This window comes from Emydura macquarii, unplaced genomic scaffold, assembly GCF_026122565.2.
Source record: "Emydura macquarii macquarii isolate MOO-44397 ecotype Brisbane River unplaced genomic scaffold, CSIRO-AGI_Emac_v2 contig_1300, whole genome shotgun sequence".
In the NCBI taxonomy this organism is placed as follows: Eukaryota; Metazoa; Chordata; order Testudines; family Chelidae; genus Emydura; species Emydura macquarii.
The window spans coordinates 480414-495050 of NW_027131437.1; the positions used below are offsets into that span (position 1 = coordinate 480414).

The following is a 14637-nucleotide window of genomic DNA, read 5'->3' on the forward strand; positions in this document are numbered from 1 at the left end:
CTTTGTCAAGCCACAGCTTAAAAACCTCTAAACAGTGCTTCACCACCCTCCTAGTGAAAAACTTTCCTAATATCCAACCTAGACCTCCCTCAATGCAACTTGAGACCTTTGCTCCTTGTTCTGTCATCTGCTACCATTGAGAACAGCCTAGCTCCATCCTCCTGAAACCCCCTTTCAGGTAGTTGAAGGCTGCTATCAAATCCCTCCCTCATTCTTCTCTTTTGCAGACTAAACAAGCCTAGTTCCCTCAGCCTCTCCTCATAAGTCTTATGCTCCAGCCCTCTAATCATTTTTGTTGCCCTCAGCTGGACTCTTTCCAACTTGTCCAGATCCTTTTTGTAGTCAGGGGCCCCAAACTGGACACAGTACTCCAAATGCAGCCTCACCAATGCCGAATAGAGGGAAATAATCACTTCCCTCGATCTGCTGGCAATGCTCCTACTAATGCAGCTCAATATGCTGTTAGCCGTCTTGGCAACCAGGGCACACTGCTGACTCATATCCAGCTTCTTGTCCTCTGTAAACCCCAGGTCCTTTTCTGCAGAGCTGCTGCCTAGTCCATTGGTCCCCAGTCTGTAGCTGTGCATGCGATTCTTCCATCCTAAATGTTCTCTAAAATTATCTGGAAACTACCATGGATACCACACGAGCTTCTAGAAACGAAAAACCATAGCACACTGGCAACATCATGGATACGTCTGTGTGCACACATACCCTTTCAGTCTGGATATTGCACTTGGTACAGTTGCTGGATAAGGGTTGATGTGCTGTGTTGGCCCCATCTTTCATCAGGATGTTATGGTACTTTATAGATGCTCCTTAGGCACTTCATTTGTTACTGTGTCCTATAAAACTAGGACAAGTAATGAGAGGCACGTTTATACTGTTGCTCTTCCTGCTTTTTAATAAAGGTAGTTCAGGGTTGGCTCTGTGTTTGCCTCACACTGCAGCATCTCACCAAGAAAGCCTAAAGGTGCTCCAGTTAAGGACAGTAATGGAATACCTGGGAAAGTAATCGAAGTTAACACTTCCTTAGAGAGTGAAGATCACAGAAACTGAAATTTTGTGAAGCGTTTTATTCTTCATAGAAGATTTTTCTGGATCTAGACACAATGCCTGAGTATATTGGATACGTGGATCAGTATGGCTAATCCTGTAAGAAATAGGAATTATATACTGAAAGACTGGAGTAGTCCTTTGCTGCTAATAATGTAACAGATAGCAAAGATACCATCTCTTTTGAGCTTTATTAGAAGTGAAACTTAGGAAAACTGTTGCATATGCACACAACATCAGTTAAGCCAAAAGGATAGTTAGAGATATAAGGTGTGACAGCCATTTTACAAACAAATTTGTTTCCAAAAGCTCTCCAGAAAACATAATCCGTTTCGTAAGCAGACAGCAGAATCCATGTTTGCATTATGTCAGGACTCTGGTCATTGGGCTCAATGCAGGAGTGACTGGATGAAATTCTATGGCCTGTGTTAAATAGAAAGTCAAACTAGATGATACAGGGCTTTAGATTTGGAGTCCGGATACCTGGATTAAATTTCTGGCTCTCACTGGCCTTCTGTGTGAGTGGGGCAAGTCACTTCATGCATCTGTGCCTGTTTCCTGTCCCAGCCATTGACTTGTCTCTACAGACTGTAAGTTGTCTAAGGCAGGAACAGTCTCTCACCATGTATTTGCATAGTGCCTACCAGAATGGGCCTCCAATTTGAGTTGGGGTCGTGAGGCCCTACAGCAGTATAAAAGTTAAATACTAAATTCTCACTGACTCTCCATTCTGTATACCATTTGTGTGTTGTCTTAACCTATACTCCAAGTTTTTTTGGGAGACTGTCTCGTTTTCTGTTTGTATAACATTCAGCACAATGGGACCCTGATCTGTTTGGGGACTCTTCGTGCTATTGTAATAGAACTCAGTGATGATTAATGAACTAATAAACTATTAAGTGCTATAATGTATAGCACTTAATATGTTAATGTCTAATTTTGGAGTGCATATATGCTGCCTGAAACTTCTGTGTACTGTCTTCTGCCCCACATTTCCCCTCTTATCCCCTATCCCAAATGGAAGGGAGGAAAACAGTACAAGGTGACTTCACTTCTACAAGGCTAATTTTGTTAAACTTTCATAGTAAAATTTATTCACTATAAGTTAAAAGATGGAAAAATATATCGTATCTGAAATGTTGAATCCGTTTACAGTTTTTGACTAGTAGCTCCTGCATAGGAGCGGTGGAGGGGACTGGAAGATAGAAGCTTCCTACCAGTGCTTAATACTTGCATGGTATTTTTCATGTGTAGATCTCAAAATTCTTTACCACATAGGGTAAGTATCATTATCTCTATTTTACAGAAAAGATAAGTGACTTGCCTGAGCCCACACACACAATCTGTGGTAGTTCTGGGAATAGATGCCAGGTCACTTGACTCCTCGTCTCATGCCCTATCCACCCAACTTTTGTGCCTGCAAATTGAGAACAGTGTGAAATGTAAATTGTATAGGGGAAAGCAGCATTAACAGGGAAAAATGCCTATATGAGTCTTCATGTTTCAGTTCTAGTGGCCCAGAATTAAGGATCCAGACACTTTATACTAGTTTTCTCAGTGGGCAACATTTCATTGTTCCCCTCCCTTCCTTATCCCTCATCTCTTATTTCATTACAGTGCGTATTACACACACACAGCTTTTGGTATCTCTTCACCTGGCATTTTTCCACATATAGCGGCCAGCTTACAGCAAATCGGAGCATACATTTTTAATAGTGATCTGAATATTTGTTTTTTAAAATAAATTTGACTGCTCTTGAAGCTAACCCCCCTTCCCCAGTTTCATTCTTCTGCTCATCTTCTCTCACCCTCTTCCCCTCCTACCCCAAAGCTCCATTTGAGGTTATTGTAACTGTTTGTCTCCCATTTTGGCTACACTACAGTATAGCAAATCATTTTCTCTCCCCTGCCCCTCAGCTCAAGGAAAACTGAACAGGAGCAGGTTACGTTCTTTCTCTCTTGTTCTCTGCATCTAACTAGACTTTGCACTGCTTTCTTCGAGAGATTTTCTAATTTCGCTGCTTGAAGCGGAAGGATTTTCATAAGTTAGGGTGTTTAAAAATAAAGCTGTCTGTCGGTATACTTACTTCATTAGCTTGGAGGATTTGAAGAGAGGGTTTGAGGTGTTCAAATTTGACTGGAATTTTTTTTCCCTTGACTTGGACAAGGGCATATTGAATCTGTCCTAACATTGCTTGAAAATAGCAACTTCAGCTCCTCTCTCCTCTGTGGCTGATTTAAATAAATGAAATCTTTCCATCACTGTATGCTTTAGAGTCTAATTATGAAAGGTTTTGAGAAGTCATTAGTGTCTCATGCCTGTTTCTCAGAAAATGACTAATATTGACCAAGTAAACAATCTCTAGTAGTGTTTCTTCAACATCAGAGGCTAATCCTGTGCTTTTGTTTTCAGTGGGACTTCTCCTCTTGCATGTCTGAATGCTATGCTGCATACAAACTCCCGAGGGGAAGAGGGCATTTTCTATAAGGTCCCAGGGAGAATGGGAGTGTACACACTGAAGGTAAGTCTCAGCTGGGGGAACTTTCTTTAAAATATGAAGTGAACTTTTAGCCATTTTAATAGCTGTTGGATCGATAGCCCTGATGAGTGAAATGCTCCATGTCCATTGGTCCTCAGCAGCATAAGCAATTGCAGTAGAAGCTTCCTCAGTGAACCTCAAACCTGATGTGGAGGGACCATTTCCACATGAGAAGAATGTTTAGTCCTCATGCCTCAGCAGTTCTACTTTCTGCTGAGCCTACAAATAAAGGGTGCCAACTCCTGCTAATAAGTTGATATGAATTCGTGTCCCCTCAGAACAGGACTGACACATTGATTGAATGTAGCCCATTTATTAGCCATCAAGTGGTAACTTTGTCCACCACTGATCTGGATTTGTACCTAGAGCGAAAGGATTCCCTCTTCCATTACCAACTGACTCAAACCATCCAGTCCTTCAGCCTGGGAATTTATTAAAAAGAAAAGCCTAGGATTATTTTATTTTGAATCAGTCTCATTTGTAAACTATTACAATCTTTATTTGAAATCTTATTCTCCAATTAAACTATTGAATTAACCAGACTCTGGCACTGTTATAGATTTTCTATAGATTAAATGTAAAAACTCACTCACTGTCATTAATCACGTATATGTAATCAGAGATCAGCACCTGTGTGTAATGCATGGAAAGAAAATTTGAGTTATGAGGGTCTTCAGTTTGGGGGAAATATGCTGGAGGTCTCATGCATCCATTAGCATTTTTTAAAATTACAGATAATTTTCAAACAGAATATACTGCACTGAGCGTGAAGTAACTCTATTTTGGACATCATTATGGCAGGTGAAGATGAACAGATCATTAGACTGGAATTTGGTGGTTCCGTAGAGACCAGTGACCATGACCTGATTACATTCAGTATAGGCACACCCAGGAGCGGCCCAACCAGGAATATATCTATACTTGCTTTAAAAGGGCAAGTCTCCTACAGCTGGGGAAAATTATGAGCAAAATTGTTCAAGAGGAATAATTTAGACAGAAAAATTAATGAAAATTCAGAAGAGTTAAAGAAGAGTTTATTAGATGGCCTGAAAGTCGCAATTCCATGTTCAAGGAAAAAGGACAACTTTAGTTAAGAGCCCATCATAGTTAAGAGGGGAAGTGAAGGTAGCAATTAGAAATAAAAAAGCAATATATAACAAATTGAAAAAGGGGAATTAGACAGCAATCAATGTAAATTAAAAATTCTTCTGGTGTTTGTCCTCACACTCACACTCTCTCTCTCTCTCTCTCTCTCTCACTCACTCTCTCTCACACACACACACTCACTCTCTCTCTCTCTCTCTCTCTCACACACACACACTCACTCACACACACACAAAATCAGAATCTTTTGGCTATCAATATCTGTTGCAGCCACTCATGTCCTTATGCTCCCATATAAAGGGCAGAGGAGCCCACCTGCTATTCATTTCCTTCCTGCTATCCACAACTGTGAGACAGGGCTTCACAGTGACTGCATCTTGATGCAGTCTCTTATCTGTTTACTCTATTTTTTGGTAAGTATTAGTGTCAGTTTAGAAATAGTTCTTATTTCAGTGATTGCACATGCCAATTCCACTTCAGTGTGTGCAAGCCCAGTGCACTGTCATCAGAGATTTTTCCCTCAGCAGTTCCTATCAGGATGGCACATGTGCCCTCTGCTGCCTCTCACCTTTGCATGAGGGAAGAGCTGCACCAACCCCTCTCAGTTCCTTCTTACCAGTTGTGACAGTTGTTGTAGTGTATTATCTTGCTACTGCAAGTTTCCCTTCTGTCTATATATAGTTGGTACTTGATTTTAGTCGTAGCTTTAGCGTTAAGTAAGCTATAGTTTTAGGTTTTCTTTAATAAAGTGTGTTTTTTCTATACTCAGTTCCCTTTGTTGGGTACTGCTTTCAGTGCTGGGGCATGCCTCAGGCTTCAAGCCCTTTGAGTCCTGCAAGAAACTGATATGAGTGAGCAACCTACACTCCAGTTGTCTGAAGTGTCTCAGGGAGACTCACACTGCAAAATCTCCAGGGTCTTTAAACAAAGAATCAAAAAAGACAAGGAGACTAGATTTAATTTTTTTCTGATGGTGGCAGCCCTGTGCCCACCCTCAAAGCTTTTCTGCTTGGAGTGGATATCGAGCACACCTGCTTCAGTCAGGAGTGCTCCTCCTGTTCTGGTGGAATCCCATTGCAAGTCATCATCCTTTGAGAACAAGGAAGAGGCACCAGAACATAGCTTCAAAGGACTCCGTATCTGGGAGATCAGGGTGCCAGACACCAAAGTCCAGCAAGTATGCTGAAAAAGATGACGGAGTACACTCAAAGCCAAGGCACTCCCAAAGCAATAATCTGTTCAGGTGGGACTGTTGACTCCAGTGCAGCACGGGCCCTGTTGAGACCAGACCCTGAAGCAGTACCATCTAGTTCAGCAGTGCTGTCCTTGTTGATTCAGCAGCAAGACGCTATCCTGTTGCCTTTAACTCTGGAAGTTTATGCTGTGGCATGTGATCGGCTAAGTTTCTTGATACCAGTTGTACCAGTGATCAAGAATCCACTTGCCAGGTACAGTTGGCTACTAATAAATATTTTCTGGCTACTACATTTCAACATTCGGTAATGTAGGCTCCTCCGGATACCTTTGAGCCTCATCCAATGGTGCTGTCCAGAAGGAAACCAGTGATCTCTCTGGTACCATCTTCTCTGGGCTAGCAACATCAATACCTGGCACAGACAAGAACAGTTGCCTTCACCCCTCCCCCCCAGCCCTCTCCTCCTTCTCAGCACCACCACCACCACTTGGTCAGAGTTGAGTTAGTTTAAGCAAGAGTTGAATCAAACCATGTATATCACCCTGACAGATAGTACAAGCAGGCTAGAGTAATACACAGGCGGAGACTACTATCCAGCCTGGGACTACCCTTCCCCAGTTCAAAGTCTTTGTTCTCCAGACATTCTTCCAAGAGCTGAGATGCATGGGGAGAGAGGCTAAGTGATTGTCACTTATCCTCTTTTATGCTTTCTTCCAGCTTGCTGGAAAGATCATTGCTGTGATGTGGGAGTCAGGCAGCCCCCAATGGACAGGCAGTCTCCATTGCCTATGTGCTCTCTCTGAGGAGTCTCTGGGACGACCATTGGAAGAGTGGATTCCCTTTATTGGGCCATCAGCACATATCTGGCTGGTCCTTTGTTGCAATTAAAAGGCATCTCTCAACCTCACAACATATTTCAGTGCCACACATTGCAATACTTCCAAACTTCACATATAATGATAGCACATACAATCCAATAGGATATTCAGCAGCTTAAGACTTACAGAATGATTCCTCACAAGGCATACTTTGTACAAAACATGTCCTAATCATACCACACTGCTGAATATGCAGGTGCCAGTGTGCTACTTCAAGATGCAGAGTGTCACACTGTAGGAGCTGCTCAAGTGGTGCTCCCCATTAGTAAAGCTAGCCTGGAGGCCACCAAGGCGCTGTAGTAAATGCCATCTTCCCTCTCCCATGCCCCTCCATACTCAAGAAAGGGCTGAGTGCAGGTATTGTCCACTCTTACAGGAATGTACGCATTTTTATGCCCACCCCCTCAGTGGTTGTTGGTGGATTCAGCTGCTACTCTGAAAGCAAAGGCTGCACACAAGCTCTATTTGGCAGAAAACCTTATTCAACAGCAGGACTGCAGCTCAGGATTGCTAATCAGCAGGTATTGCTGGGCTGCTATGACTTCAATCTCTGGGACAATGTCTTGAAGTTTAAGGACAGATTGCCAGAGGACACAAGGTAAGAGTTCCTTGCTATGGTGGATGAGTGAAAGTCTCTCTCTTCTGGGATGGGGAGCAAACTTGGACCATCACCAGGCACAGGCCTATGAACTGAAGAAGAGACAAGACTTCACCTAATTGTTGGATCTCAGGTTTGCAAAGCCTGCGCTATGCTATGTTCCTACCATTCACTGAGGGCAGGTTGATTCAAGTGTTGTGTGTCAGCAGGCAGGGCTGAGCACAATCATAAAAAAGAGTTTTTTAAATATATTAGGAAAAATAGAATCCTGACAAGGGTATTGGTCCATTACTGGATGGAAATGGTAGGCTTATCAATCATAATTCAGAAAAGGCAGAGGTTCAATAAATACTCCTGTTCTGTATTTGGGGAAAACAGATGATGCAGTCTCAACATATGGTGGTAACACTCTTTCCATTCCATTGGTATCTCTGGAGGATGTTAAATAGAAGCTACTAAAGTTATTTGCAGTGTTGTTCTAGCTGTATTGGTCCCAGGATATTAGAGAGAGCTTTTTATGGATCAATTTCTGTTGGTGAAAGAGATAAGCATTTAAGCTTACACAGAGCTCCTCTTCTGGTCTGGGAAAGATACTCAATGGCACAGCTAAATACAAGGGTGAAATAGATAAGGAGTTAACACATGTTGCAAAAGACCATTCAAGGTGAAGTGGGCAGTTAGCACCTCTACAATCTTAGGACAAAGGAGGATTAGTACACTCTGGGTTCCTGGACATGAAGAAGAGCTCCCCGTAAGCTCAAAAGCTTGTCTTTTTCCTGAACGTAAGTTGGTCTAATAAAAGATACTATGTCACCCACCTTGTTTTGCTATTAAAGGGAGACATTTTTAAGTCCGCAGGTCCAGATAACTTGCTTAAAAGAGTTTTAAAAGAGCCAGCTGAACCATTAAAGTTAATTTTTTTCAGTAATTCTTGGAGCACTAGGGAATTTCCAGAAGACGGGAAGAAAGCTGATGTTCCAATTTTTAAAAAGGGCAAATGAAATGAGCCTGATAATAATAGTCCTGTCAGTCTGACACCGATTCCAGGCAAGAAACTGGAGCAGCTGATATGGGACTTGATTAACAATGAACTAAAGAAAAGTAATGTAATTAATGCAAATCAACATAGATTTATGGAAAATAGAGCCTGTCAAAATAATTTGCTATCTTTTTTTGATGGGATTACATGTTTAGTGGTTAAAGGTTGATGTAATATATTTAGACTTCTGTAAGGCATATGACTTGATGCTGCATGACATATGGATTGAAAAACTAGAACGATATAAAGTTAATATGGCACACATTAAATGGATTAAAAATTGGCTGTTAGGTCACAAACTGTAAACAGGGGATTGTCATCAAGTGAGTGTGTTTCCAGTGGAGTCCTGATCGGTTCTTGGCCCTATGCTATTTAACAACTTTATTAATGACCTTGAAAAAAACATAAAATCATCACTGATAAAGTTTGCAGATGAGACAAAAATTGAGGGAGTGATAAATAATGAAGACTTGTCATTATTCAGAGTGATCTGGATCACTTGGTATACTGGGTGCAAGCAAATAATATGCATTTTAATACGGCTAAATTTATACATCTGGGAACAAAGAATGTAGGCCATACTTAAGAGCTACAAAAGAATTAATGCGATCCTGGGGTGCGTAAAGAGGGGAATCTCAAGTAGGAACACAGAGGAAATATATTATTAATATAACCTCTGTATTCCTACGTGAGATTCCCCTCTTTACGCACCCCAGGATCGCATTAATTCTTTTGTAGCTCTTAAGCATGACCTACATTCTTTGTTATATTATTTGCTATATTAACAATATTTGTTATATTTACCTCTGTGCCACTGAGTATCTTTTCCAGACCTGGGACCTAATTGGGAAAGTGAATGGATGGTTAAGTTGTAAATAGGGTCTTGACAAACAGTATGGTGGAAACACAGGATGTTTCTACTAGCTAAGAAATATGAGGTTCAGCAAAGAAAAGTGCAGAGTCCTCCACTTAAGAAGGAAGAATCCCATGCACAGCTATAGACTGGGGACCGACGAGCTAGGCAGCAGTTCTGCAGAAAAGGACCTGGGGGTAACAGTGGATAAAAAGCTGGATATGAGTCAGCAGTGTGCCCTGGTTGTCAAGAGGCTAATAGCATATTGGGCTGCATTAGGAGGGGCATTGCCAGTAGGTCGTGGGAAATGATTATTCCCCTCTATTTGGCATTGGTGAGGCCGCATTTAGAGTATTGTGTCCAGTTTTGGACCCCCCACTACAAAAAGGATGTAGACAAGTTGGAGACAGTCCAGTGGAGGGCAACCAAAATGATTAGGGGGCTGGAGCACAGGACATATGAGGAGAGGCTAAGGGAAGTGGGCTTGTTTAGTCTGCAGAAGAGAAGAATGAGGGGGGATTTGATAGCAGCCTTTAACTACCTGAAAGGGGTTCCAGGGAGGATGGGGCTAGGCTGTTCTCGGTGGTGGCAGATGACAGAACAAGGAGCAACGGTCTCAAGTTGCAGTTGGGGAGGTCTAGGTTGGACATTAGGAAAAAGTTTTTCACTAGGAGGGTGGTGAAGCACTGGAATGGGTTACGGGTGCTGCTCATGGTAGAATTGGGATATTCTCTTCAAACCTCTCCTCCCTCTTCAGGGACTCCTCTCAGGTAACTTCTTATGAAGGACGTGTAAAGGCTCCTAAGAGCAGGAGTAGGAGGTGGTGGAATCTCCATCTTTAGAGGTTTTTAAGCTGATGCTTGACAAAGCCCTGGCTGGGATGATATAGCTGAGGTTCGTCCTGCTTTGAGCAGGGGATTGGACTAGATGACCTCCTGAGGTCCCTTCCAACTCTAATATTCTATGATTCTAAGATAGACTGCAACACATTGATGCTAGAGACTATGGCCAAGATAAACCTGGAATGTAAAGATCAGGTTCCACATGAAGAAATGATTCAATGACTGGCTCTCTGGAAGTGGGGAAAGCGGTGGACATGATATATCTTGACGTTAGCAAAGCTTTTGATACGGTCTCCCACAGTATTCTTGCCAGAAAGCTACAGAAGTACGGGTTGGATGAATGGACTATAAGGTGGATAGAAAGCTGACAGCATTGGTGTACGACACTACTGGAACTGTCAGTAGTCACTCTGATCACCCTGCCTTTGGTGCTGGACCTAATCACACAGAACTGCAACCTCCTCACAACCTCACGGCATGTAAGCTCGAGTCTCAACCTCATGGTGTGGAAGCTTCATGGTTAAATCCCATGGAGTCTGCATGCTCAGGGCCTGTCAGAGAGGTCCTCCTTGGCAGCAGGAAACTGTCCACTAGGGCTATGTACTTGGCCAAGTGGAAGAGGATTTCCATTTGGGCAATGCAGAAGGGCAGCCCTCCGATGCAAGCTGCATTACCCTTCTTTTTGGGCTATCTACTGCACTTGAAGCAGCTAGATCTGGCAGTGTCATCCATAAATGTGCACCTAGTGGTGATTTCTGCATTCCATCCTGGGGTAGATGGTCGATCAGTTTTTGCTAATCCAATGGTGACCTGTTTTCTCAAGGACCTGAATAGGCTTTACCCTCAAGTTGGCTGTCCAGTACCAGCATGGGACCTTAACTTGGTGCTCTCCAGGCTAATGGGGCCTCTCTTTGAGCTCTTAGCAACATGTTCGCTCCTCTACTTCTCATGGAAGGTAGCATTCCTGGCCGTGATAATCTCAGCTAGGAGAGGGTGTCTGAGCTTGAGGTTCCAACATCCAAACCTCCATACACGGTGTTCCATAAGGATAAGGTCCAGTTGTGACTGCATCCAGCCTTCCTCCCTAAAGTGGTATCCCAGTTTCATATGAGCCAGGACATCTTCCTCCCAGTATTCTTCCCTAAGCCACATGCCAGTAGCAGGGAATAACATCTTCATTCCCTAGATGTCAGGCAGGCACTGGCTTTCTACATTGAAAGGACAAAACCATTTTATAAATCAAGCCAACTCTTTGTTGCAGTAGTGGACAGGATAAAGGGTCTCCCAGTGTCATTCCAGAGGTTTTCATCATGGATCACGTCCTCCATTAGGACTTGCTATGACCCGTCAAAGGTTCTCGGCACTGACAGTGCACTCCAGAAGGGCTCAAGCCTACTCAGCAGCATTTCTGGTGCATGTCCCTACACAGGAGATCTGAAGGGCTGTAACATGGTCATTGATCCATACGTTTATGTTGCATTATGCCGTCACCCAACAGGTTATGGACAATGCAGCATTTGGCAGAGCAGTGCTTCAGTCAACGATTCCTTGAGCTCCGACCTCTCCTCCTATGATCAGCTTGGGAGTCACCTACTTGGAATCGCCATGAGCAAGCACTCGAAGAAAAAATGGTTACCTTCCTTTTTCATAACTGTTATTCTTTGAGATGTGTTGCTCATGTCCATTCCAAGATCCACCCGCCTTCTCCTCTGTCGGAGCCAGTGGGCAAGAAGGAACCGAAGAGGTGGTGGGTCAGCAAGGCCGTACATATGGCACCATGGAGGTGCAACTCAAGGGGGCTCCTGCACCAACCCGATGAGTACTGCTAGGGGGAAAACCTTCTGACAACTGTGCACACGGCGCTTACACACTTACTTGGAATGGACATGACAACACATCTCAAAGAACAGTTACGAAATAATAGGTAACCATTTTTTTTGCTCTTATCCAGGCAGTTAAGCTTTTACCTTAAAACACACTCCTGCCATGAAGCTTAGAAACCCTAGTCTTCCCTTCAAACAGTTAACGTTGTTGCTATTATAGTCTTCCCTTCAAACAGTTAACGTTGTTGCTATTATTATTTGTATTTGTATTTTATTAGTACCTAGGAGCTCCGGTCATGGACCAGAAGTTTATGCTAGATGCTGAACAAATACAGCACAGGCAGACAGACTCTGCTCCTATGATGCTGTCTGGATTAGGGATGACCATTTATTATAATATATCAGTATTGCAGAGTTACAATAATTTGTACAAGATATGCCATGTACTGTTGGAAAGGTTATAATTTGCTAAGATTGATAAGCACATTTATATGTATGTGCTAAATATATATGGCATATTTGGCAGCAGCACTAAGCCTACTTAATAGCTCATTAAGGGAACTCACAGGTACAATGAATCTAGTGAAAGAACCCAGGGGCTACACTTTGATTCACCAGGGCATGTAAGAACATGCTTATGGACAGGGGACTCTGTGGCTTTTCCATGCCACGTGCTGCGTGGCTGGGTTTGGGACAAGCCACATGACAAAGGAACATAAAGAGCTACTGTACCATCCTCATCTTGTCTTCATTCCTGCATTACCTCTGGATCAACTCATATGCAACTGAAGCTGTGAAACAAAGGACTGAGACCCATCCAAGTACTGGATGTGCACCAGAGGGTCTGTACAAGCCTTCAACTCTATAGTTCTACTGAGAATCTGATATATATGGACTTTACAGTCATTTGTATGTATCTGATTCTTTGGCCATTTAACATTTCTTCTGATTTGTTTCTTTCCTTTTATAATACACCTTTAGTTTTAGTTACTATTTTGGGGGAGATCCAAACTTACATTGATCTTTGGGGTCAGGAGAACATTTTGGTAAAGGGAATAGAGTTTTTTAAATGACTTTTCTTTACTAGAACTAGTTGCTAACTGGGAGCCAGAAATGTGTTAAAGGGTGCTGTGCAACTTCTTGTTTTAGCTTCTTGATAACCAGTGTGGGAAATAAGAGGCACTGTTTTGTAACTGGTTGGTGAATCTAAGTGCAGTGTTAGCCAGCAGTTTGGAAGAATGTGCTTTCCTTTTTGCAGCCTGCCCTGCGCTTGGTATTTTCAGGTGAGCTACCCTAGGCATGGACAGTTCATAGCTTCTAAGAACTTTCAATCTAAGACAAGAGAAAACGGATACAGACCAATGGGCAAGCCCAAGGAAACAATGAGACAGTACTGGCCAGTCTGATAAGCACTGGTCCTAGCACACCAGCTGCCCAGTCATTGTGAAGTTTTTTTAATAGGCATCACGGCAAAAGAGAGTTTTGAAGAGGGATTTAAAGAAGGCTAGTGAGGTGGCTTTGTGGATGTTTGAGGAGTTTCTGCCAAGTGTGAAAGGCAGCATGAAAGGTGGTTGAGTTGCTATTGGACACTTTGTGATCGGTGTGGATACCAGTGAGACCCGGTACGCCCTATTTGCAGATCAATAAGGTTTAATGTGCAAGGTTTTTTGTAAATATACTAGTTAAGTACAAAGCCTAAAATTAACTACAATATATTATACTTACTAAGCCTGGAGAGCTAAGCAGTCACTCAGAAGGCTGTACACAGGAACAGCTTTCTTCAGGGGCCCCGCCAGGGAGTCAGTGGATCCTTTGGTTCGACTGGCAGCACCTCCCGCGGAGTCAGGTGTTGATGGAGCGCCCCCCTTTGTCTAAGTAGTGACTTTTTATACTCTTTTATACACAGCTTTTACCTAATTATTTGTTATTTATTATATATGCTAATTACTTACATTGGGTTTTTACTTTTAATTACATTTTATTTTTACTATAATAATTAGTCGTTAAAACAACATCTAGTGATAAGAGGGGTGGTGTAAAAGTATTTCCCTTGGCAATGAAACAGTGTACCCCCAGATGTTCAGGAATAACTTCTTGTTCCCATTACCGTTACCTATGTGCAGCTGCAAGCAATACATGCTGTGTATTTTGTCTTGTGCCGTAATATGCAAAAACTAAAACATCTACAAAGTTATTCAGTAGTCCTATTCATTTCTGCCAACTAAAAAATATCATGCTACAAAAATCAAAATAGCCAAGCAAGCAACTTAAAGCTATGCTAGGCCTGTAAAACAGTAGTCAAGCAATTCAAATTGTACTGGGCCTCCAACAGTTGTTCAAAACAAATCTAAGTAGACAGTGAAGGCTGGCGTCAGTGGTAGAGGTGGGAGTTGACATCTGGATAGGTAGGGGTATGGAGTTTAAAAAAAAAAAAAATTCCCATGCAAAATGATCCCTTCTCCCCCACAGAAAATCAAAACAAAAACATTGAAAATATTAGGCTAAATTCCCCATCTTAATCAATTACTTTTTATGGCTCATCCACCATCCTCTTTTTAGAAGTAATCGATTTGGATTCTAAGCTCATCAGAGGATGGGATAATGTCATATTCATAGAATCAGATTCCTACTTATCCGTAAAGCATCTTGTACACTTGATGTTACATGAATAATCGGTAAGAAAACGATTATATTTGTATGGTTGCAGTC

The 14637-nt window shown here is 42.3% G+C and overlaps 1 protein-coding gene across 2 annotated transcripts in view; it reads left to right on the forward strand.

Annotated features, from left to right (window-relative positions):
• The window catches only part of ASXL2 (ASXL transcriptional regulator 2), a 222482-nt gene that overhangs the window by 83546 nt on the left and 124299 nt on the right, over positions 1 to 14637 (forward strand). For both annotated transcript variants that reach the window (XM_067550474.1, XM_067550475.1), the window contains one exon: positions 3470 to 3578. In XM_067550474.1, the coding sequence (XP_067406575.1) occupies positions 3470 to 3578 (109 nt within the window). The remainder of the gene's footprint in view (positions 1 to 3469; positions 3579 to 14637) is intronic.